The sequence below is a fragment of the Cervus elaphus genome, chromosome 12, assembly GCF_910594005.1.
Source record: "Cervus elaphus chromosome 12, mCerEla1.1, whole genome shotgun sequence".
In the NCBI taxonomy this organism is placed as follows: domain Eukaryota; kingdom Metazoa; phylum Chordata; class Mammalia; order Artiodactyla; family Cervidae; genus Cervus; species Cervus elaphus.
This window is the reverse complement of record NC_057826.1, coordinates 32,294,929-32,320,624: the sequence shown is the minus strand read 5'-3', so window position 1 is coordinate 32,320,624 and position 25,696 is coordinate 32,294,929. Positions and strand designations below refer to the sequence as shown.

General features: G+C 35.9%; 1 protein-coding gene and 1 non-coding gene across 2 annotated transcripts; one reads left to right on the top strand and one right to left on the bottom strand.

Annotated features, from left to right (window-relative positions):
• The first annotated feature begins 78 nt into the window (after positions 1-78).
• Positions 79-24,053, top strand: AP5M1 (adaptor related protein complex 5 subunit mu 1). The gene is made up of 8 exons (XM_043918943.1): positions 79-534; positions 6,441-7,086; positions 10,436-10,663; positions 11,239-11,378; positions 12,105-12,190; positions 12,285-12,403; positions 15,436-15,532; positions 18,575-24,053. Exons 1-8 carry the CDS (start codon positions 461-463, stop codon positions 18,655-18,657), a joined length of 1,473 nt encoding a protein of 490 aa, XP_043774878.1. The 5' UTR covers positions 79-460; the 3' UTR covers positions 18,658-24,053.
• Positions 24,054-24,511: 458 nt separating this feature from the next.
• LOC122706025 lies at positions 24,512-24,643 on the bottom strand. The gene has a single exon (XR_006344282.1). It is a non-coding gene; the product is annotated as a small nucleolar RNA SNORA72 (small nucleolar RNA).
• Between the last annotated feature and the right edge of the window lie 1,053 nt (positions 24,644-25,696).

The following is a 25,696-nucleotide window of genomic DNA, read 5'->3' as shown; positions in this document are numbered from 1 at the left end:
GCCTGTCAGCTGCCTCCCGGCGCCGCCCGCGCCGCTCCCATTGTCACCGCCTCGTACGCCGGAAGTGGAGCTGCGCGCACCCGGGTGGCTGTTGGGAGGGGCCGGCGAGGAGGCGAGCAGCGGGCGAACTGCAGAAAGGCTCCCCGCGCGAGCGAGTGAGGAATCATGATCCTTGCGGGCCACCGTCCCGGAAGTGGGCTCGGGAGAAAGAAGGTAGTTGGTCTGATGGAGATAAGTTTATGAGGAATTGAAGTGCGGATTCACAGAACTTTTTGTGGCGTGTGTTGTCCCGGACAGACTCGAAGGTTTTAGTCACTTCACCTGAAGGAGTTAGCTTCTCTGCTGAGCCCAGTCTGTTTGCAGTGGAGCAGAAGGTGGCTCTGAAGACGCCTGAGAAAGCCCGTCTGCGCTCTGCCTCGGTGGCAACCTTAGTGATAAGCTGATGCCTTAGTGGCTTATCATGGCCCAGCGGGCAGTGTGGCTTATAAGCCACGAACCAGGAACTCCACTTTGTGGCATTGTCAAATTCTCCAGGTAAATGCAAATCTGTATCCTTAGGTGTGATAGATAGGATGGATGGATAGTGTAGCATAGTTTTGTGATGCTGTGCATCCCTGGTCCAACACCTGGGCAAATTACTTAACCCTTATAACATGTGTTATTAATAAGTGGAGACTGTGATACTACCTCATAGTGTTGTGAGAATTAAATGAGTTGATGCCTGGCACATTTTCTCCTGAGTAAAGTGAAGTGAAAATCGCTCAGTCGTGTCCGAGTCTTTGCGACCCCATGGACTGTAGCCCGCCAGGCCCCACTATCCATGGGATTCTCCAGGCAGGAATACTGGAGTGGGTAGCCCGTTCCCTTGTCCAGGGGATCTTCCCAACCCAGGAGTCGAACCCAGGTCTCCCGCCTTGCGGGCGGATTCTTTACCAGCTGAGCTACCAGCGAAGCTCTGCCATCTTACCAGCCTTACCACCTGCGTAAGATTGGTACAGGGGTGACCGAAGGAAAGGAAACTTTCTGAGCAGTAAATGTTTCAGATTTTTCTACTTTTGTTAATAAAAATCGTGCAAGGACATTTTAATTCATTCTTCAGGAAAGTCCTTGCTGGGCGATATCAGACTGTTACTTTCAGCTTCTTATGTTTAATTCCTAGAAATTCTATTTACTTCTAAACTTCCTAATTGTTGAAAATTGAAAAAATACAAAAATATTAAACTGAATTCACTTTTTTTAAAATGGTGTAAGCTGATCTAGTGCCACTTATATAAAATTCGCCACGTTTTATCAAAATAACTGTGAAGAGAGTTATACATACAGTAACTCATTGTAAAATATGGACGGCATTTGAGTAACTTGTTTCACCTTTTATTCTCCGTGGTGGGCAGTTTTTGTAAACATTCATTCTTCCCTGAGAAAAGCTCTATAGTGAAGTATTAATAGCTAGCTCTGAATCTAGATTGAGGCTGATAAAGATGAGTGTATTTTAAGTGAAAAGTGGTAGGCAATGTGAATATGAATAATTCCCTCTTTCCTACCTACACTATTTCTGTTACTGGAGACATAGAGACTTGGAGTTTACCATTTTCTCAGGGATACTTGGCTTACATTTGTTGTTGTTGTAGTATCTCAGGAGGTTATTTATAATCTTTAATATGGTTCATCAACCTTTTTGGTCCATCCTTTCCAGATACTCCTGCTTAATTATATATTCCCTTTGGTATCTTTATGTCTGCCATTTGTCTACCTCATATGATTGGTGTTATGCTTTTGTGTGTTCATATATATTTAAATTATATAATTTAACAATACAGATGTCATTTCCATTTCTTAACATTTGTCAGATTTCTCAGGATAATTTTTTTTTTGGCTGCACTGGGTCTTCCTTGCTATGTGGGCTTTCTTTAGTCACAGTGAGTGGTAACTACTCTCTAGTTATGGTGCGCAGGCTTCTCGTTGTGGTAGCTTCTCTTGTTACGGAATATAGGCTTTAGTAGTTGCGACTTGCAGGTTCTAGGGCACAGTAGTTGTGGCACAAGGGCTTACTTGCTCCACAGCATGTGGGATCTTCCCAGACCAGGGATCAAACCTGTGTCCCCTGCATTGGCAGGCAGATTCTTAACCACTGGACCAGCAGGGAAGTCCTCTTGGCCCTATTTTTAAGAAATATCCAGGTTACTTTGTGTTCATCTTGGGCATCACTGTCCACCACTTCAGTGATGGAAATGGGAAAGTTCTAAATCTATAAGATTTAATCTAAATGTCTAAATTGTAGCCACTGGCCACATGTAGTTGTTGAATTTTTGAAATGTAGTTATTGTAACTAAGGAACTCAGTTTTTAATTTTGTTTCATTTTAAGTTTAAAAAGCCATGTGAGACTGGCAGCTACTATATTGGATAGTGCAGATCTAGGCCATTGTTTCTACTTGCTCTGAAGTACTCCAGGGTTTCCATCTGCCACATTTTACATATCCCCTTCTCCTGCTGATGATCTCCCAAATTGCCTCCAACTTAGCTATCAAAACCATGCTGCAGTAGATAACCTCAGTTACTTGAGACATAACTATACTGATTTTGACTACTACCAAATAATTAGCTCCTCAGAATACTTTGACCAGTCTACACTCTCACCATCACTATCTCTATTCTTTTCTAACACTTACTGCACTTTTTGCCAGTATTGGTGTAAAGAATATCTTACTTTCATTTGCATTTCTCTATGGCAGCAATGATGTTAGCCCTTGGGCTTTCCTTTTCTGTGAATTGCCTATACATATTCTTTGTTTTTTCTTTGAGATTTGCTGGCTTTTTCCTGGTAACTTGTGGGAGTTTGTTCTGTAATCTTGATATTAGTCCTATGTCGTTTTTTGCTATTACAGATACTTGATCTTAACTTATTATCATGGTCAATGAACTTTTCATTATTTTGGTTAAGCAGAAACCCTTAGTTTTGTTACATAGTAGTTAGCCCTTTAGGGGATTTGTTGTAGTCTTTCCCTACCCTTATAGCCCAAGATGTCTTCCTACATTATTTTCTCTTGACTTTGTCATTTTACTTATTATATTTAGGCCTTTAATCCATCTATGGTCTGTCTTTGGATGTGACATTAAGTAGGAATCTTACTTTGTTTTTCTCTGTACTATGGGCCAGTTTTTCTGAATCATCTTCCGAACAGTATGTATTTTCTTCATTGATATGTGGGCTGTTTTGATAGTTTGTTATGTCTTCCATTGGTTTGTCTCAGTTCTATTTGTTCTTCTGCCAGCACTATACTGTTTTTATATCTGTGGCTTTGTAGCTTATTTTTATATCTTATAGAGGTAAGATTTTTGTACTGCATACAATAACTAGTTTCTTGAAGAAGTTGTGCTTGTTTCAGAGTTTTTTCCCACCATTCTCAGAATATTTTGGAACAAAACTGAAGATATGTTTGGGTGGACTTTTCAGCATCTCTATGAAGGCAGCAAGTTGGGTTCAGATAATTCATCTGTCACTTGTTTATCTTGTATCATTGAACAAATTAATTAGTTTTTTTTGTTTGTTTGTTTTCTGACCTCTTGGGGCTAGAGTGAAATGGGTATGTGTATTATCCACATATTTGCCAAAGGATAAAGGCCATCACTTAAGATTTGAGAATCCAAGTGATCTTTTCTCTAACTACTTTTTTCCCCACAACAAAACTTGACTTAGATTCTGGTTTAGAGATTTGCTGTCTGGATAGACAGTAACAGCACCACTCAAGTCTAGCTTAAGTGAAGTCTCTCAGTCGTATCCGACTCTTTGCGACCCCATGGACTGTAGCCTACCAGGCTCCTCAATCCATGGAATTTTCCAGGCAAGAGTACTGGAGTGGGTTGCCATTTCCTTCTCCAGGGGAATCTTCCTAACCCAGGGATCGAACCCTGGTCACCCCCATTGCAGGCAGACACTTTACCATCTGAGCCAGCAGGGAAGCCTCAAGTCTAGCTTAGGTTGGTATTTTTCCCTATAGTTGTGGGGCCATTTAAAGTTCAAGTCCTACTTTACAAAAGGCCTAGAATAAATCTGAAAAGACAGATTGAGTCATCCAACAAAGTATTTATTGAGCACATATTGAGGTATCATAAAAGGACCCAGGGGGCTTCCCAGGAAGCACTACGGGTGAAAGAACCCACCTGCCAATGCAGGAGACTTGGGTTCGGTCCCTGGGTGGGGAAGATCCCCTGGAAGAGGGTATGGCAGTCCACTCCAGGATTCTTGCCTTGAGAATCCCATGGACAAAGGAACCTGGCGGGCTGCAGTCCGTAGGGTTGCAAAGAGTTGGACACAACTGAAGCGATTTAGCACCACACATAAGGTCCCAGACTGACTTATTTTTACAATTTCAGTCATGAAATTCTTGCACTTAGAATTTTAAGAGAACACTTAAGAGCTTAATTTTCCCTTTCCTCAATCAAGAAAACACATCAAAATGTAAATGAGTGAGGTTCACTATTACATGAATAACTGAATACATTCTCATTTTTCTTTTTTAAAATTATTTAAACACCAATTTGTCTCAGTTCTATTACTTTATCTGTTCTTGTGCCAACACCATATTTATTTATATCTGTGGCTTTGTAGCTTATTTTAACATCTTGTAGAGGTAAGGTTTTTATACTGTGTACAATTGTTTCTTGAAGAAGTTGTTCTTGTTTTCAGAGTTTTTTCCTGCCATGCTCAGAATATTTCAAAACAAAACTTCAGATATGTTTGGGTGGACATTTCAACATCTCTATGAAGGCTATAAGTTGGGTTCAGATAATTCATCTGTCACTTATTTATCCTATACTAATAAAATATTAGTAGCATTAGAGAATTAGTAGAAAAACATTTTGGCTAGGTGTGTTCTTTGCTTGTATGTTCTTTAGCCATACTTTATTTTACAAATAAGGAAATAGACTTTGGGAAGTTAGGCAGTTTATACAAAAGCTTTGCTGTGCTTAGTCTCTCCGTCGTGTCTGACTCTGCGACCCCACGGACTGTAGCCTGCCAGGCTTCTCTATCCATGGGGATTCTCCAGGCAAGAACACTTGAATGGGTTGCCATGCCTCCTCCAGGGGATCTTTGCAACTCAGGGACTGAATGAACCAGGTCTCTCACATTGCAGTCAGATTCTTGACCGTCTAAGCCACCAAGGAAACCCTATACAGAAACCAATAGCAAATAATTGATTTTGTTGTGGACTTCGGAGTGGAGAAATAAGGAATGGGGGAAAGTACTTTTATTTTTTTATTAAGAAAATGTGATCTAACATTTTTGTAAATGAGCAAAAAGTATCTCCTGTTTCTCCCAAACAGGGATGAATTAGTAACTTACTGTTCAGCATAGAGCTTGCAAACCATAAAAAGTTCTTCTTATTTTATTCTTTTTGTTACCTCATAGTATCTTCCAAGGCCATATAGATAAACCACTATTACTAAAATGCCCTTACATATTTTTGTAGGGGTTGGCAAGAAGACTCAGGGTTCTAATGAATGCCTAATGTGGAGGATTAAATTGAACCACTTTTTTCTATCCTGCTCTACTAAGATAGAATCAGAAAAAATATCCTGTGGTGGGGTGGGAAAAATTTATGAAGGGAATCAAAAGGTACAAACATGGCTATAAAATAAGTAAGTCATAGGGTTGTAATGTACAGCGTGGTGACTATAGTTGAATTATACTGCATTGTATATTTGGAAGTTGCTAAGACAGGAAGTCTTAAAAGTTTTCATTATAAGAAAAAAAAATGTGTAACTATATAAGGTGACAGATGTTAACTAGACTTACTGTAGTGATCGTTTTGCAACATATACAAATATCAAATCATTATGTTGCTTCCCTGAAACTAATACAATGTTATATGTAAATTATACTTCAATTGGAAAGAGAAGGAGGGAGGAAGGAAAGAGAAAGGGAAGGAAAAACAAGAAAATCTTTGCAGTCTTACCTGTAATAACAAAAGTGATGTTTCTACCAATGGGAATCCAGATAGATCATACTTCCTTAACCCAACAGAATACTGTACAGCTGTAGCTTCATGTATATTAACTTGGAAAAAAGTGGGTTTCACTGCAAAATGTATCATTGTTTTTTGAAAATGACAGTGTGTTTATGTTTTAAACATATACATGCCTTGCTTACCAAGTGGGAATCTGAATACCCAAGAGACTAGGATTTTGAATTAGAAATATTTCTATTTAAAAAATGAACTAAATTCAATTTTTAAAAATAAAAGAAAATAGTACTTTATCATTTGAGATATATCAAGTACATAAGAGTTTAACATTAATATAATATTTTTTGGTTGTGATTTTCATGTGTCAGTGTATGTATTTGTTTGTTGTTGTGTGTTTTGTTAGTATTTGCCTTGTATTGGTTTTGGACTTCCAGTTTTTGCAGGAATTAACTATGTTTTTATTTCCATCGATGCAGACGGTATCCAACTGTTGAAAAAAGAGCTAAAGTCTTCAATGGAGCAAGTTATGTGCCTGTTCCTGAAGATGGTCCCTTCCTGAAAGCCCTGCTTTTTGAACTGAGATTGTTGGATGACGAGAAGGACTTTTTGGAGAGTCGTGATAGCTGCTCACACATCAATAAAACATCCATTTATGGACTCCCAGTAGGAAGTGAAGAACTCTGGCCAGTTGTTGCTTTTCTAAAGAATGGCATGATATATGCTTGTGTTCCACTGGTTGAACAAATGTTGTCCCCTCGTCCACCATTAATTAGCATTAGTGGAATTTCACAAGGCTTTGAACTTCTTTTTGGGGTACAGGATTTTCTTTCCTCAGGTCAAAAAAATGACACTGAGCTAAATACCAAATTGAGCCAGTTGTCTGACTTGCTTTTACAAACTTGTCCCTTTGGCACTTTGTTAGATGCCAACTTACAGAATTCGTTGGACAATATTAATTTTGCTTCTGTTACTCACCCACAAAAACAGCCAGCCTGGAAAACTGGAACATACAAAGGAAAACCACAAGTTTCTATTTCTATCACTGAAAAGGTAAACTCCATGCAATATGATAAACAAGAAATAGCAGATACATGGCAGGTCGTTGGAGTTGTCACTTGCAAGGTGAGATTTTCTCTAATACTTGTTTTATCATACCACTTAATATTTATGGAGAAAAGTAAATTTTGCTGACTTTATTTTACATCATAATGTAGCATTCTTGATTCTTACCATAAATAGCAGTCATTAGATGTTATATTCAAGTGAAATTTTATAATGTTATCTTTTTGCATGCTTTACTAAATATACTAGCTGTATGCAGTTGACCCTTGAACAGCATGAGATTGAACTGCATGGATCCACTTATATACAGATTTTTTTTTTCATTGAATATGTACTATATTCAGTCCCATACTATCTGCTATTGGCTGAATATACAGTTAAATCCATAGATGCAGAACATGGGATACAGACTGCTGACTGTAAAGTTATACATGGATTTTTGACTGCACAGAGGGTGAGCTGCATTGCTGTGTAATGAATTAACCTGTCATCACAACCAATAAACATCTACAATACTTGTAGTTTTTGTAGGTCAGGACTTTAGGATCAACTAAGCTGGGAACTCCTAGTGTGGATGTCTGTCACAGTCAAGATTTCAGCTGGGGCTGTAGTCACCTGAAGGTTTGAGTGGGACTGGAAGTTCTACTTGCAAGGTGACTCAGTCACATGGCTAGCAAGTTGGCACTGATTATTGGTAGGAGACCGCAGTTCACTTCCACATGGACTTCTCAACAGTCTGCTTAAGAACATTCTCACAACTTAGTGACTTCCCTTTGATCAAACAGGCAATTGAACACGCAGCCAGCCAGCCACCTGAGGCACAAGTGAAAGCTATTCTTCTTATCACCTAGACTGAAAGGTCACATAGCATCACTTCTACCACTTTCTGTTCACCAGAAGCAGATCACTTTGTCAGTCCACATTAAAGGGAAGTGGAATAGGCTCCATCTTTTGAAACAGTAATATCAAAGAACTTGTGAAAATATTTTATATTCACCCTACTTATTTTCCATTTTTTCTAGAGAGGGTGAAATTGACAAATCTTTGACTTAATATCTGAAATCATTTTCAAGGACTCATGTTTTATTTAAACAAGTCACTAGGTTAATATAGGGTTCTCTGGTTTGAGGTTAAATAATAGGAAAAGACAATGAAAATAACAATACAGTTAGCAGTGATAAGTGCCACATTCAATAATGATCAAAAATAGAAACCCTCCAAAAAAGAAGGCTTATACATGTGTATTAATATTCTGAGGTGTCTTTTTCTGTTTTCTTCCTTTATTTTCTGAACTAATAAGCTTTTCATATATCATGTTAATGTTGAGTGAGTGAAAGTCACTCAGTCGAATCTAACTGTGATGCCATGGACTATACAGTCCATGAAATTTTCCAGGCCAGAATACTGGAGTGGGTAACCTTTTCCTTCTCCAGGGGATCTTCCCAACCCAGGGATTGAACCCAGGTCTTCTGCATTGCAGGCGGATTCTTTACCAGCTGAACCACAAGGGAAGCCCAAGAATACTGGAGTGGGTAGCCTATCCCTTCTCCAGTGGATCTTCCCAACCCTTCCCAGTCCCCGAACCGGGGACTCCTGCATTGCAGGCAGATTCTCTACCAACTGAACTATACGGGAAGCCCGTATTAATGTTGAGTAGCTATGTAAAAATCTAATAGATAAAAAGTAGATTTCAAGAACAGAGAATTAAAACCGGCCTGGCAGACAAATTGAGTCTGTATTTTTCTTTTTAACCTTGTGTGCGAGCAAAGTCACTTCAGTTGTGTCCAACTCTGACTCTTTGAGATCTTATGGACCATAGCCCACCTGGCTCCTCTGTCCATGGGATTCTCCAAACAAGAATACTGGGATGGGTTTCCATGCCCTCTTTCAGGGGATCTTCCTGACCCAGGGGTTGTACCTGTATCTCTTACTTTCCCTGCATTGACAAATGAGTTCTTTACCACTAGCACCATGTTGGAAGTCCCTTTTAACCTTAAAGTGACCTAAAAATGTATGTGTTTGCCTTACACTCTCTTCTATTATGGTCAAAAATACATTCCAGTTATTAATTTTAATTGAAATAATTATCGTAAATGTCTCCAACTTAAGGTGTTTGCAGATTATGTCATTCACACCTCTTAAATTTGTTGAATGCACTTCTCTCTTAAGTTCTGTAAAATAAAAGTAGGGAAATTCACTATGTGTTTTTTCATTCTGTGGTAATGAACAGGGAATATGTTATATATAATTTAATACTAATTCATATCATGGTATTTAAATAACTCTTTAGTAGACTGACCCAAGTTTTATGCTTCTGGGAATTTTGAATTGGCTCCTATTCTTGGTCTAATACAGATAGATGATCATGATGTTTAGTATAGGAATGACGGTTTGTTTACTCAAGTATAAGAGGAGCTGAGAGAGTAAGTCTCTGATCCTCTGACAGTCACTAATGACTCCAGCCTAGAGACGAGGATAGACAGAGAAGCCAGAGTTCACGGGAAAGCAGCCACATCTGTGTTACAGCCCCAAAGCAGCAGTTCATGGAAAAGTCTGTGAAAGTGCGGTGTCTGGCCACCACTGCCTTCAAGCAGAGCTGAGTGAGGTCTGTGAAGCTATCATATCTGGTTTCCATGACTTTCCTACTATAATGACTTCCCTTTCCCTTCTATCTCCTAAATCTCTCATGAGTACCTCTCATTGGCAAACTAACCCAGACCACATAGGGAAGAAGGTCCTGGGCTTCTCTGCATAACAAAGGTAGGCCAAGGAGGTGACAATACAGAATATAAGGCTTCACACAACGCATGTAATGAATTGACTTTTTAAGAAGAAAAGAGCATTGTTGCTGGAGGGAATAGCACATACAAAAGCGTAGATACAAGATATGATTTATTCAGGTAAATTCAAGAACCCAGTAAGACTAGAGCATTACTTGTGGGGTAGAAAATGGTTAAAGAAATAGGTGGGAACCAAATAGCAAAAGGCTTTAAAAGTAATATAAAACTGAGGGGCAACTATTGAGAGGTTTTGACATGGGTACAATAGAATTAGAATTATCTTATTAAGATAGCTCTGGTATTGATGGAGAATCTATTGATTAGAGGAAAGTGAGTCTAGATAGACTTAGAGGGCTGTGACAGAAATATTTTTTGTAACATGAATAGAGAAAAGTAGTTTTTTAAGGATTTTAAATGGAAGCAGAGGGTTCTAGGAAAGCTCTCCTGGTCTCTGGCTTGGGTGTCTGAGAGCATAATAGAATCATTATCCAGAACACAAAAAGCAATGAGAATAATTCCTTGAAAGAAAAGTGAGTTAAGTTGTGAAAAGTGCCTCAGATAAACTAAGAAAAGCCTCATCCAGAAGATGACTTCTTCAAAGCTCTCGGTGATACCTGTTTGTGTTGCAGTGTGATCTAGAGGGAAGCATGCCAAATGTTACCATTAGCTTGAGTCTCCCTACCAATGGATCTCCACTTCAGGATATTCTGGTTCATCCTTGTGTGACGTCTCTTGACTCTGCCATTCTGACTTCTAGTAGCATTGATGCAATGGATGATTCTGCATTTAGTGGACCGTACAAATTTCCGCTCACTCCACCATTAGAGTCATTCAACTTATGCTACTACACTTCCCAGGTAAGCAACCTTGGAAAAGTTGGCACTTTGGTTATCTTTATATCTATGAATTGTGTTGCTAGGAAATCACCATACTTTTGGTCCAGACAAAACCTTTTCATGAATTGCTTACCAGAAGATTCAGATTGTTTCCCCTTAATCAGCTTTTTCATGACCAATTTAAGTAACTGCTGACCTGGGAGGGTGAGGGAGTGAAGATACAAGCAGGGCAGCAGGAACTGTGGGCAGGTGTCAGGGGTCAGTATGTCTAGTGCATGTTCTGTCTTGTACGTCATAGAACACCCGGAGGAGGAGAATCTGGACAAGCAAGAGTAGGAAAAAGAATGTATCACACACCTTTGTAAGGTACCTTTCTGGAAATGTAAAGAGATGGAAGAATCCCTGTCCTTAGAAGGAATGTAGCTCCATCATCTATTGTCAGAATGACTTAGAGTAACCTATTAGTCATTAAAGGCGTATGTGTATATAATGACTATATGACTATATTACTGCACAGCTCTTTCCTCAGTCACCATTGGCATTTTAGACCCATTAACTTGAGAATCATGTAAAAAATGTGTTTGTTTTGTTTCCAGGTCCCTGTTCCACCAATTTTGGGTTTTTATCAAGTGAAAGAGGAAGAAGTACAACTAAAGATAGCAGTTAATTTGAAACTTCATGAAAGTGTGAAAAATAGTTTTGAATTCTGTGAAGCTCATATACCTTTTTACAACAGGTAGGAATAAAATTACATGATGCCATCATTTCTGCCTTCCTCAGTACATTTGCACTGCCCTGTAATAAAGTTGTCTTAGTTTTTACCTTATTTTTAAGATCTAAAAATTTTGTGTTATTCAAATATATGTTGATTCTGAACCAAAACATAGTCGTAAAAATAATCTCTTTGTTTTTAAATGTCACCATTTTTCTGGTTAAATTTGCTAGTAAATTATAAGCTTCAGCCAGTATAGCTTCCTCGGGGATTATTTTTCTACTGGCTTTATTTCTAGCAATTTCTCTGCACTGTACCTATATTAATAAGTTAAGCCAATGATAAAACCTGGTGAATTAAGTCAATTACAAGATTTTTCCTTACCAGTTCTACTTTTAAATTTGTTCTACAGCATAGTTCTTTTCAAAGGCTATATACTATATAGTAAAAATTCATAGTTTTAATGTTATGTCAATTCATGTGCCTGTATTAATACATTCTGTATGACTTTGTAGTCATCTTTAGAATTAATAATGAAATATATAGCATCACCAAAAAGGTTCATTGTGTTTCTCTGTTTTTTGAGATATGATACTCATTATTTATTCTGCTCTATTCTGCAAACTTAAATGCAGATCTGCTTTATGTTGTCCTTGTAATAAGTGACAGTAGCAAGATTTGACATATATCTCTTCAAACTTAAATCTGTGATTTTTTTTTTTCCCCATTATCTCCATTTCTTTTTTAAAGAGGTCCCATCACACATGTGGAATACAAAGCTAGTTTTGGCCAGCTTGAAGTATTTCGAGAGAAAAGCTTATTGGTCTGGATTATTGGTAAACTAGGTTTTGTGTTTTTTTTTTCTTTCATTCATTTGCTGTAGAACCTATTTAATTTATAATAGTTGATTGGTGTATTTCTGTTTTTTAGGACAGAAGTTTCCCAAATCAATGGAAATTAGTCTTTCTGGAACTATAACTTTTGGAGCCAAGAACCATGAAAAGCAGCCATTTGACCAGATTTGCATTGGAGGTACAGCATATTTAAAGGTAAATATATTTATATGGCTCACTACATTAGAGATCTTTCCTTTGTTTCTGAAGTGCATGTATCTAATTGACTTTTAATGTTTTCTAATCCTTTTGGGGGTAGGAATTCTTTTTGTCTAAGTCCTCTTCTAGATTTTAGTAAAATTCTATTTATTAATCACTTTCTATTTCACGTAATACTTAAATATTTTAAGGTGAAAGAATTATATAAAATTTAAAACACTTCAATTTTTCTACCCAGCTCTTAAGATACCACATTTGAGATTTGTATACAAAGAATGTAAGATACAGTCTTTGCGCTCTATGGATTTTTCAGTGATGCTTGTCAGTAATTAATCAGGACTGCCTACTTTTGGACTTTCAAAAAAAGACTAAGCTCTTCCAACCAAAGTGGTCATGGAAAGCTTTGTAGTAGCAATGAACTTTAAGGAAAACTCTGAGGCCCAGATAAGCATGACTATGAAGCGTTGAAGATGGACTAACATTTGTATAGGTAAAGACATGGTTTAATCATGAGAATGAAGGATAACTAGGCATATTTAGGAACCCGTGCTAGAAACAGTAGTCACACAGAAGGCTGGAGAAGTGATTTATGTCTGGACTGTGGAAGGTTTGAATCTGGCTTTCACTGCTTGTTAGAAAATGTTATACTTTTTTTTGAGTATGGGAGTGGTCCCTTCAGAAAGTGGTGCTTTATGAGGATCAGCCTGAGATGGATGTGAAGAAGATGAGAGAGGAAAAAAGCTAGAGACAAACTTTTTTAGTATTTCAGTTGGAAGTTGACAAATAAATGATGCTGAGCTAGTTTAATGTCACAGAAAGAGAAAGAAAGGGAAAAAAAAGAACAGAGCTGTGATAAGGGTAAATCCTTTAATCTCACTAATTAAGTAGAAAGATAAGAAATAGTTTTAAGTCAAAGACGGTGTCATTAAAAAAAATTATGACTTAAACCAGGGGCTTCCCAAGTGGCTCAATGGTAAAGGATCTGTCTGGCTAGTGCAGGAGACACAAGAGACATGTGTTTGATCCCTGGGTCGAGAAGCACTCCTGGAGGAGGAAATGGCAACATACTCCAGTATTCTTGCCTGGGAAATCCCATGGACAAAAGAGCCTGGCAGGCTACAGTCTGTGAGGTCACAAAAGAGTCAGACACAACTGAGTGACTAAACAACAACAAACCAGACTTGAAGCTCCCGGAGAGCAGAGACCATGTGAATCTCATTCATTCATTATTCTATTCTGAGCATCTAGTTCAGTACCTCACACATAAATATTTGATGAATGGATAAACATACTTCGAAGAAAGTTCTATTTCTTAGAAGAAATATAGAGAAAGTTGAGAGGGAGTGGGCTTCATATCACATTGTTGCAGGTAATAGCAACTTATACCAAGGTGGGTGTCTAGTAGGGGCTAAAAAATCTAAAGTTGATTCTTAAGAGAAAGCTCAGCTGTTCTTAGGATCTAGGAGTTATCCACGGAAAAGAAATAGTTGAGGCAGTTGAAATGAATAAGGTCAGAAAAAGATAAGAGAAAATAGGAAGATTCAGGAGAATCAGTGAAGGAAAGTGAAAAGGTGGTCAGAAAGGTAGCAGGAAAATCTAAATAGAATAGTATCAAAGAAATCAAAGAAGATAGATTTCAATCTATACATAAAAGTGACTAGGGGAAATAGTTGTGAAATCAGAAGTACACTGATGGTATTTCTTCTGTATTGACTTCAACTGTGTCCAGGAGGTTTGTTTCAATGATGATTAAAAAAAATTCCCACTTCTGTATGTTTTTCAGAAAAAAAAAAGTGGGATGTTAACTATGTTATATGTTTTTTCAAAGATACGGACTATAACTTTTCTATTCATTTTTATCACCTAACCCGTTACATAAAAAGTAACAGTGTCGTAGAAAGCATGTAATAGATATTTGTGTTCACCGAATAAATTTATTTTTACAATATCTAGTTTTGTGGAAATCTGCCTTGTCATAACTTCCAGCATCCAGAATTATGCCAAACAAGGAAGCCAGAGCCCTTTACTGTTAGATAATTTGAGTGGCAATAGGGGAAAAAATTGCTGAGGAGACCTGAAAATTATATCTGTGCATGTGATCAGTTAGTTTGACAATCAAAAGAAGAAAGATAGGAAATGAGAGAAATATTCAGGGAAAGAAAAAAGAAAAAAGTATAGGAAAACTATCAGGTTATTGCAAATTCAAAAGCTTTTAGCAGCAAAGGTAAGGAGAATCACAACAAAAGAAGGCTGGTCTGTGATAGACCTTTCATAGTTTATGTGGCTATCACTGTGCCTTCAGAGAAGGTACTATGGCCCTCTCTGTTATAGCACAATATATTAACTGGCACTTATACTAATGACACTACATGATCAATTAAATTCAGGAACTTACATTCATTGATTACATTTTAGAAAAGTTAGTTCTCCATAAGTTAAATTTTAGTTTTCTGAAAAATTAAGTAGAGCATTTTATTCCCTCCAAAACCAGATAAACTGGTGTTCCCTTTTTAGTAATTACATGCTTGTGTTTTGCTAAAAGGTGTGTAAAAGTACTATGATCTGAACTATATCACAGTCACCTAGTCTTAGAGATAGAAGAGAACATATAGAACAACAGACACCACTGGGAAGGGCCAGCAACATTTGCAGTCAGTCAGTTCTGAGTTCAGACTGCCAGTTTTACTACCTAAGTATTTCCATCTCTGAACCTTGGTTCCCTTGTTTGTGGAATACAGATAACTTGCAGTGTAGATTAGACTGTATATTAGTGATGGGCCTGGTATGTGTTAAGCACTTCATAATGGCAGCCTTACAAAGAAATGACTCTAATGCAAAAGGAAAGATTAGTGTATATGTGTCCATATATACACTTGTGTACATATGCACACATAAACAATATTATTTGTGATTTTTATTTTGTGAATTGTGTGAAATAAGTTCCTAAAATTGTGTCAAGGGAAAAAAATGTGACCATCATTTTTACCAAATAATCACCTTAACTTGGTACATTTCTCTTCTTGTTCTAGCTTCATTTTAGGATCTTAGATTACACACTCACTGGATGTTATGTTGATCAGCATTCGGTTCAAGTTTTTGCATCAGGGAAACCAAAAATAAGTACACGTAAGTTGTACAGATTCAAGCCAACTTGGGGGAATTAAAGTGGTGTTATGTTATTATTAACTAAGATAAAATTAAAATGTGAAAGAAAAGGATCAGAAAATAATCCCAATTTATAAAAATTCTGACCTAATCCATCCTGTGTTAATAGGTTATGTACATTGTCCTCTGCCTTCTATTTATAAAGTGGTCTGAATGAGCAAGGATTGACATAGAGGGCTCTAGTCTAAAGTTGAACTTGCTTTGCTCAGTTTATAATATACTCTTTGACTCTTGGGCAAGTTAGTAAACTTCTTAAAGTTTTCATTTCCTCATGTATAAATTGGAATTAGTAGTAGTATTTCTCTCAGGATTGTTATGAGGTTTAAATAAAATTTATATTGATCAAGCACTCAACATAATATTTAGCATGTAGCATGGATTCAATAAATATTAAGTATGAGTGTTAAAATTTGAAATATTTTTAGCCAGTGTCATAGTCAGTGACCATTACTTAGTACCCTGCTTTACCAGAAGGAGAGCAATAGAAAGTTTCCTGCCTTTAGTGAGTTTGTTAGTTTTTATATATATATATGTGTTTCATATATATATAGTGTTTCATATATATATAAACACATACATGAAAATATAGGTAGAGGAAACAGCAATTTAATTAAAATTATTGAATTAAAACTTTAATTTGGGTCAAATACAGACATATGGCATAAAGCAAACAAGTAGTTAGAATGAGGGTAGAGTTAGCGGAACGTAAGTAGAAACCTTTTTGCCTCATATGTTAAGAATAAAACTGTCATATTTAGATAAGTATATCTAAATCATCAGGGCTTCTCTGGTGATTCAGTGGTAAAGAATCTACCTGCCAATGCAGGAGATGCGGGTTCAATCCCTGGTTGCAAAAGATACCCTGGAGAAGGAAATGGCATCCCACTGTAGTATTCTTGTCTGGAAAACCACATGGACAGAGGAACCTGGTGGGCTACAGTCCATGGGGTCACAAAGAGTTGGATCCAACTTAGCAGCTGAAAAACAACAATCTTAAACTAAGGGTTAGGGTCCTTAAAGTAGGAAGGATAGGACAAGACTTTGTAATTTGAAAGTTTCAAAAGATTATAAAACTCCGAACTACTGAATTCTAGGCAATTACTTGTGAATGGCAGTAATAATTCTATGAGGTCTAACCAGAATAAGCCATATTCTTCACTGCCATAGGTTTTCCCTGTGCTTTCTCCTGTATCACTTTTTGTTTTGTTTTGTTTTTTAAGAAATTCATACATATGAAAGAATCTTCATAATGCTTTTTAAAAAATTTTTTATGAAGGCACAGTATAGTTGTCATTTTGGACAAACCAGAAGTATTGTCTAAATGTAAATAGACCAGTGTTTCTATGGGAAATAGTTGTCTCTTTAGATAAAATCTAAAATATTTTAAGCAATAACTATATTGTTAATATTACTAAACATAGTAATTTTCAGAGAGCATAATACAGAATGGAATGTTTCAGTAATATACCTGCTTCTTAATATATGAATGAAAGAGGTTATTTTAAATGGATAATTATAACCAATCTTTTATTTCCTTCTTTTAGTTTCAAAATATAGCTATCACTTTGTGCAGCTATGTGAGAAACTTTATTTTGCCATCATCTTGACAAGAAAATCTATATTCATAGTATACAACTTAGTTCTGATAATAGTTTAATAATGCTAATGATGGTAATTTAAATAATAATAACTAATCTGTATTGCTTACTATGTGCCAGGCTAGTTCTGAGTACGGGCTAGCTCATTAATCCTTAGAAAGCCCTCTGTAAGTGTTATCTCCGTTTGATGGATGAGGCTGCTGACGGAACCGAGAGATTAGGATCACATAGCTAGTAAGTGGTGAAACGAACTCCAATCCAAGCAGTTAGTCATAGAGCCTGACCACCTAACCAACATGCTGTTGCCTCTCAGTGTTACTAGATTCTCAAACTGAAGTAACAATGAGAAAAGGCAACAAGGTAATGTATCATTGTTGTTTTTCAGTCACCCAGTGGTGTCCAACTCTTTGTGACCCCATGGACAGTAGCAGCCAGTATCCTACACTTATCCTTTTCATTATGAAGAAGATGCATGAAGAGGTATTGTAGAAAAGGCAGGATTGGATGAATAGAGATGTATAGAATAAGAATTCACATGTGTCTAGCTCCAAACGTGGAGAAGGCAATGGCAACCCACTCCAGTACTCTTGCCTGGAAAATCCCATGGACGGAGGGACCTGGTAGGCTTCAGTCCATGGGGTCGCTAGGAGTCGGACACGACTGAACGACTTCACTTTCACTTTTCACTTTCATGCATTGGAGAAGGAAATGGCAACCCACTCCAGTGTTCTTGCCTGGAGAATCCCAGGGACGGGGGAGTCTGGTGGGCTGCCATCTATGTAGTCGCACAGAGTCGGACACGACTGAAGCGACGCAGCAGCAGCAGCAGCTCCAAACAAGCATTATCATCTCAGCTTTACGTGTCAAAAACCTTTAATTCAAAGAAGTTGTCATTTGTTCAAAACTATTAAAACAGAAACCTTAAATCTGATCAGAACTATAAGAAACCACTAAAGCAACCTTTGTAAAACATTACTAGAAAGTTGAGAATGTATTTCTGTCTATGAAACTTTGAATGCATAAAGAATAGCAAGAACAGACTCAGGACTGTGATGGAGAGGTTACAGAAGGAAACCAATAAAAATATTTTTAATGTTTTTGTAGCTGAAGTAATGGTCTATAAGAAACAGAATTTAGGGAAGATGTGAGAAAAAAATTAGGTTTAGCATGAGGGATATCAGCATAAATTTGGCATATATAGGCTAAAAGATGGATTATTCATGTATTTAATAAACCCATACTTTTAAAGTGGTAAAAGTTATAATAATGCCTTGATAAAAACTGAATTGAAATGACTGTCTCCAAGAATTTCCTTCCTTGAAATAATTGTGTTCCAAAATTTTAAATACCATGACTTTGCTTTCTCATTGAATTTTTGTTAATATAATCTTATCTTTTTTTTTAGACCGGAAGCTAATTTCTTCTGACTATTACATCTGGAATTCTAAAGCTCCTGCTCCAGTAACATATGGATCATTATTACTGTAATTGTCTCATGTTTAAATGGGATTTATACACTAGTAACAAGTTAAATCATAGTCTTTTATTTTTAATGCATATGCACATAACCTGTAATTGAAAATCATTTACTTAATTATAAATTTTTCTTGTTCAATGTTTTTAGTCTGATTTAGTTTGAAAGAACATTTTAAAAACTAATATATCCAGTTTTTTTTCCCCTTGATTTTACTTAAGTATGATTCAGAGCATAAAATCTAGTGATTCACTTTGATCTCATTTTAGACTAGTCTTGACTTTCCTTGCCATATGTGCTTCTTCCTGCCCCTGTGACAGACATAGCTAATCAATCACAGCCCTCTTTCTCCATTGGGCATTCCTGGATTTGGAATCAGGCTCCTTCTCAGTACAGAGCTGCAGGCTGCCACTGCCAATGAATTGTAGATGACGTGTAAGATAAAAAAAAACTATTTGCTCTTGCAAACCTGAGTACTAAGTGCTAGTACAATGCTTTGTAACAGAATACCAGAGAACACATTAGAAACAACTGTAAATCTCTTGAGAAAATAGCCAATGAAAATGAAGGAAAATCATTTAAATAGTAACCTGTTTTTAATAAGAACTATCCTACTGACTAATAAAGAATCTGCATAATTCTATTTACAGTGCTTATCTCTGTTCTGGAGTTACTTTTCAGGCAAACTTATTAAGCTGCAACAGTAACATCTTGTTTAGGATGTCAGTAAGCATATTAAGAGGTGTGGGATACCTTCTGAAGATGAGCATAGTGTTTTGTGATTACTGAATATCTGCAGCCAAATTTTTAAAGATAAATTTAGATATAGTACTGGTTTTTCTCTGTTTTATTATAATTCATTAATGAATGAATTCAGGTTAAAATTCAAAAGCTATTTTATGGGTGTAGAGTACCACTTAATCTTATTTCAGTTTCATGTAGCACATTGTCTTTACATCTGTCACTCTTGTTTCCTTATTGGCATGCTCTGGGTTTCTTTAGGAACCATCCAGTCATACTCTATCCTCTACCTGTTTTTACAATTATATATCACCTTCTGTTTTCATAGTAGCTTATTGTCAAGTTGGACTTTAAAGGAAAGATGAAATGCAAGAAAAGATGAAATCTCAAGATCCTCAAAACTTACTCCATGTCAAGTTTCTTTTTACAGAACAGAAGAGTTATAAAAAATATGCATCACAAATTAATCAGTTAAATTGTATCTTAGTTTCTTTTTTATGAGTCTCTTAAGGAAAAGCTTAGAAAAAGCTGCAAACTTCGTGAAAGCTATGATACTTTGAAATGAGATTGCATATTAATTTAGGGTTTGAAATATGATTTTTAAAATTAAGGTCAAAAATAAATAAATAAAATTGAGGTCAGTCCTACTCACTATAAATTCCTTTTCTGCAAAGCATTATGGCATAATGTTCTATGTTCAGAATTATCCCAAGTAATGAAAATAGAGTAAATTCCAGCCCAGGACTTTAGCTTGTTATTCTAGGCTAATCACAGATAATCAGTAGTGAAAAACTTTCCTTTTGAAAGAAGAAATCATTTCCCTTAAGTTTTTTTTAATCTGTTAAACTCAAGCAAAGTTTAACATTTCACTTATATTAATGGAGCTATTTGTACATCTTGATTGTATAAATGTTTATCCAAGTATAAAACAGGGAAGAGGCATTTCTCTAGTGAGTGGGCTGAGATTCCATATAATAAACCACTAGGTAAAACTTTATAAGCAATTGGAAAAACCAGTGAATCTTTGCTCTGACATTTCTAGAAACCTGAGGAAAATCTAAGAAGTACTGGAGAAGTATAGGGACGATGGGGAACCTGATGCCATCTGTTGCCATTCCATTCTAACATACCGCTACAGAACTTAAACTAACTCATGTTTTCATCCTGTTGAGATCAGCTGGGCACACTGTGATGCTTTTGATTTTGTCTAGAAACCTGTCACACTTCAGGATAATTTCTGAAGACAAAGTCTGTTTCCCGTTTGGTAGGTGACCTGTTTAATGTTTTCTCTGTGTCTGGGAACTCCTTAGTGTAATTAGCGACCTTTGAACTCCACAACTAATCCTGAGCTATTTTGTATTCCTTACTCATCTTTAAGGCTGGACCTTTCTTTTCTTCAGAGTCCGCTGCCACAATTAAAGAAGAAACAGCTGCATTTCAAAGGGATTCCGATTCCAGAAGCTTAATCGTGATTGACATGTTCTTATTCTAAGCTATAAGACACTCTAAGAGTCCTTTCTTGGGTTAAAACTTCAATCATTTTCTAAAAAATTATCCCACTATGGATTTTATTCATTTTCTTTGATAACTATTCTTTGCATTTTTTAACTTGAAAGATGCTGTGCATTTGCACTGAATATGAGCACCTACTTCCAGTTGAAGATTTGGATGGTGTCAGACCTACTCCAGAGGCAGAATTGCTAAATTCCCTTTTAGTGCCAAAATATGATTATGAAATCTGATGTCTATCATATGGGTGATTATTCTTCAGTGGACCCAAAATATACAAAAAGTGTTAAATTTCTGAAAATGTACTCCAGAAAAGATAGTTCATGATTTTGATAAAACTCTTCATTTCTTTATTTTTTACAAACAGTATTTTTTAAACTTTTTAAAGTCAGCAGTACCCTTACAGTGTAAGTTAGTCCCCTCACAGTGGTGGGCAATTTTTACCATTTACTTTTTAAATAATTAATTCAAATGTCAGGTTTGAAGTAAATAACCTGCCAGGAATTCTTAAATTATTTGTTTAAAAAATTTTTAATTAATCATTAGTCTTATAAAGTTAATTTATTCACACTAACTCTATTTCTAGTGAGTTAAAACTGTAGTTTTATACATCATATGGTTTAAGGTGTTTCAAAGCACAATTTTATACATAGAACAACTGCTAGTATTTTTCTTCTAGTTTTTATTGTCGTATTTCAGAATTCTTTATAGACATTCATGGACTCCTGCACCACCCCTGGGAGGTAGGTAGGTCGAGTTATCATCTAGAGTCTCTGCTGGGACAGCTGCCACAGCACAATGGTTGTTTCTAAGACAAAGGTCAGAAAAGGGATGTTAATAAACAGTCCTCAGGTTTAAGGGACTTTTTTAGGATTACATCTTAAATTCCAACAAATCAGATTTAGGAGTTACTGAAAGTGAAATTGATCCATCCCTCATCCAAACTTTGCAATACTTTCCTGTTCTGACATCATTTAGATAGTTAGCTGTATTATCAGATTAGAAACCATTGTACCAGCCTGCTGAAAGGAAAAGGAGGCAAAAAGCTAAACATGGGATGAATTCTGAACCTTTTAACCTGGCTGAAGTACGTTGGTCCCTGTTATGCAAATACCTTCAATCCTCTGCTAAGTTCAGTGGAAATAATTTTCTTGAATGACAGGTTTATTCAGCAAGGATTCAGCTGGTGATTAATCCCCCTTTGATCTAGGGTATTTCACTTAACTACCAGTTACCTCGTTCTGACAAAGTGCAACTGAGATTAGGGAGATCACTAGAACACTACCAGGGTGTGCATTTATTCTCCATAACCTTTTAAAGCAAGGGCCAAGAATGCAATTTATTTTCAGTATTTGAAGATGTAAAAGTCCTGCCTGCTAAGTTAGAAAGTCAATTGAATACCAAATGAAGTTTATTTCTTACGTAATAGAACAAACATTTCTTTTTACTTTGCCCAACAATGATTTTAGGAAACTTAGGCTTTGAAGTAACAAAGACTACATTCTAAGTATATCTTCTACTTTTGTTTCATATATTAGAGTGTATATACATCGGCCCTGCGATAACCCAAAAATCAAAGCTGCAGCTTAGGCTAAGAGAAGTGCTTCTATTTTATGAAACTGCACAGTTTCTCCCCATCCGCCCCCATTAAAAACTGTCATGGAATGTGGTAAATCCAATTGGGGAAAACACGTCACGATACACAATTACTCATCTTAAGACTTCTGATTTCAGAGCTTTAATTAACTTCATCCTTTCTTGAGGAAAAAGCTTATGTTCCCATCATGAATCAGATCTTTTTCATAAAGAAAGATACCATTACAAAAATACTTCAAACTCATTATTTTAAATTTATCAAAATAACTATTTTCCACAGTATTGCTTACTGTTTTACTAATTTTTCTGCCTTGTTCTTGCTTAACTGGGTATCCTTCTTCCATAACTCTCACCTTTGAAATATTCTATGAAAATATGTACAATATTTGAAGGATAAACTTGTAAGATGTTTCATGCTAGATTTCTCAAAAAATTCACTTTGTAAAACTGTTACCAATATCGGTGTCAGTGTTTACCTTGCCAGATGTCAAATTTGGAGATTTATCTCTCGAGTATATTTTGAGAACCTTAAAAGTAGAAACAATGATGAATAACAAAATTTGTTTTTAAATAGTAAATTCTTAATGACTAGTGTTATTATTATAGACAAAGCTTTTTTAAACACTTTATAGTTGTTCATTATTCTAGTATCAATTTGTAGGTTATACATTTGTATAATTTTCTTATACATCTTTTTGGCTCAGACTTTTATATTCCAATTTCTAAATAGAAACAGTGACTCAAATAAAGGCATATCTAACTTACGCTGGTGCCAAATGAGCATCTCTAATTTGAATTTGATAACTAAACTTTCTGAATATCTTTTAATAGCAAGTTACTTAATCATGGTAAAACTGAGGATCATAAAAAATATAAGATAGAAGGCAGGATCCCTGACCATGTTGCTAAGAAACTACAATAGTATTTTTAATAATTATACAGTAAATTTTTAGTTAACATTGCAATATATTTTGAAATATGCTATCAGAGAAAGAATATATATAAAACATAGATGTTTATGTGCATGTGTTTATATAATTAGATGTTAGCGTGTCCAACTTGGAAGGTTTCCCTATGAAATAATTCATTAACGTGTCAGGAAGAAGAATATTCGAAGCCAAATATTCAAATATCTTCCATCTCACCACACTTAGTAGTAATGAAGAGAAGCATAAAATGAGTATTGCCAAAGAACTCTTGAGGTTACTCTTATAAAATGGTTAAAACTAGTATGAGTTGAAAGTTTCTCAACTATTATTATCAACAGCTGTTTTATGGATATGATAACATTATTGTCCATAAATAGGTTGGAGCAGTGGAATGCCTTACCTGTATTACTAGTTTACTGCTTTGAAAGCAGATTATTCTGAGGTCCAGATTGACTTCTCTCAGGCCTTGGCCAATCTGTGTAATTGATGGCAGTGTAGTGTTTAATATTTGATGCACAGCATTTACAGATGGACAGATGTCCTGGAATGGAAACCACCTGCTAAATTGTTTTTCCAGTAGGACATGTGAAAATTTGTATATCTTAATATTCCATTAAACATTTAAAATGAAGCTATGTTTTGTTTAAATGTCTTCTTTTTAAATGATGGTTTCTATAGAAGAAAAACAGACTGTTTAGTTAACACACTACTAATAAATAAAAATGAAAACCTCTTAAATTTTTTACTTTTTCTTTCAAGGGACTTGAGTGCCCTCTACAGGTTATGGAGATAACCAATGACTGTAATTTTAAAAAAAAAAAACAAAACAAGCTCCAACCAGTTTTATTAAAAAGAAAAACTACACGATTTACTTTTCACCAGTTTGTTCCAGTCTTCTAATGATATCAGAATCACCTAGAAAATAAAACACAATAATTTTTCAATTCATTTAATGGTAACTGGTTATCATCAAACTAGCAATGGTTGTCTTCAAAAGTTATCACACTAGCTGTGCTGCCATTTCTCAAGGTTGATCAGATACCTAGAGTCACAGACATGTCTCACATAAGATGCAACATATAAATTGGACTTGGTTTATCACCAGCATTTATAAAACCAGACCTAGGTAAAGAACTAGGTCTGGGAACACATGCACAGTCTTAACATAGTGAACATTTGACCTGCCCTAATTATTACAAAATCAGAACAGTGAGAATATTCGCAGTGACTGTATTTTTAAACTCTGTGGGTTTTCCCTTTTAGAACCAAAGCGTGATGTGATCTATTTTATTCATATTGTTAACTTTGTTAATTTGCCAGTGATAGAAGTAAGAGTTTTTTTTGGGGGGGGGGCTTGCCAGTTTTATAGTTTAGTGTAAAGAATATCATGTTAATACCATTGAATTTTCCAAATCACTTAGCTGGCTTTTTTTTTTTTTTTGGTGGAACTCTTTAAATGTTAGAACTATAATAATACACATTCTCTTACAGAAAGCAGATTGGGAAAATATTCAGCTATTTTGAAATTTATTGAAAATGTGGAGAAACACTTGATTATTTCCAGTTACATTTTTAGAATATTATACATTGAAATAAATAAGCCTTTTCGAATCTGCATCATGTAAGTTTATTAAATTATATAAGTTTTATTTCTTTATCTTGGTGAGTGGTGATTGGGTTCAAGCTCAAAACATAAGGCCAATTAGAATTTATTTATTTAAACAAAGTTAAGATTGAACAGATAATGCTTTGGTATTATTGTTGCATAGATCTACTAACTAGAAAGAGTATTTGTACTTAAAATGCAGAGGTTTCATATCTGAGTCACTCATTTCAAAGTACCCATACTTTCTCAACAAGTGTAACAGATTTATTTCGAAAGGATATAGGAATTCTTTTTTTATATGAAACTATAGAACTGGAGCACTGGTGGCACTTCTGATTCACTTAAAACTGCCAGGGAAACTAAATATGACGAGAGCTAGAGGAATGACTGGATCAAGTTAATAGAAATAGATCCTTTTGCAAGCTACATAATGATCCTGATCATCAACCTTGAAAAGTAAATTAGAACAAGCAAATTGCTGTTGAAAAATTCTTTCAGCACTGTGCTGTTGCTACTCAGCTAGTCATGGTTCAGCCAGAGGCAAGGAAAAAATGCACTCGGTTTTGCATTAACAAAGGAAACATTATTAAAGTGAATGTTTACATTCTGTTTATTGAAGTGTTCAAAGAATGTTTGTTGCATCTTCAAGCAACCTGCTATTGTCTGACTATT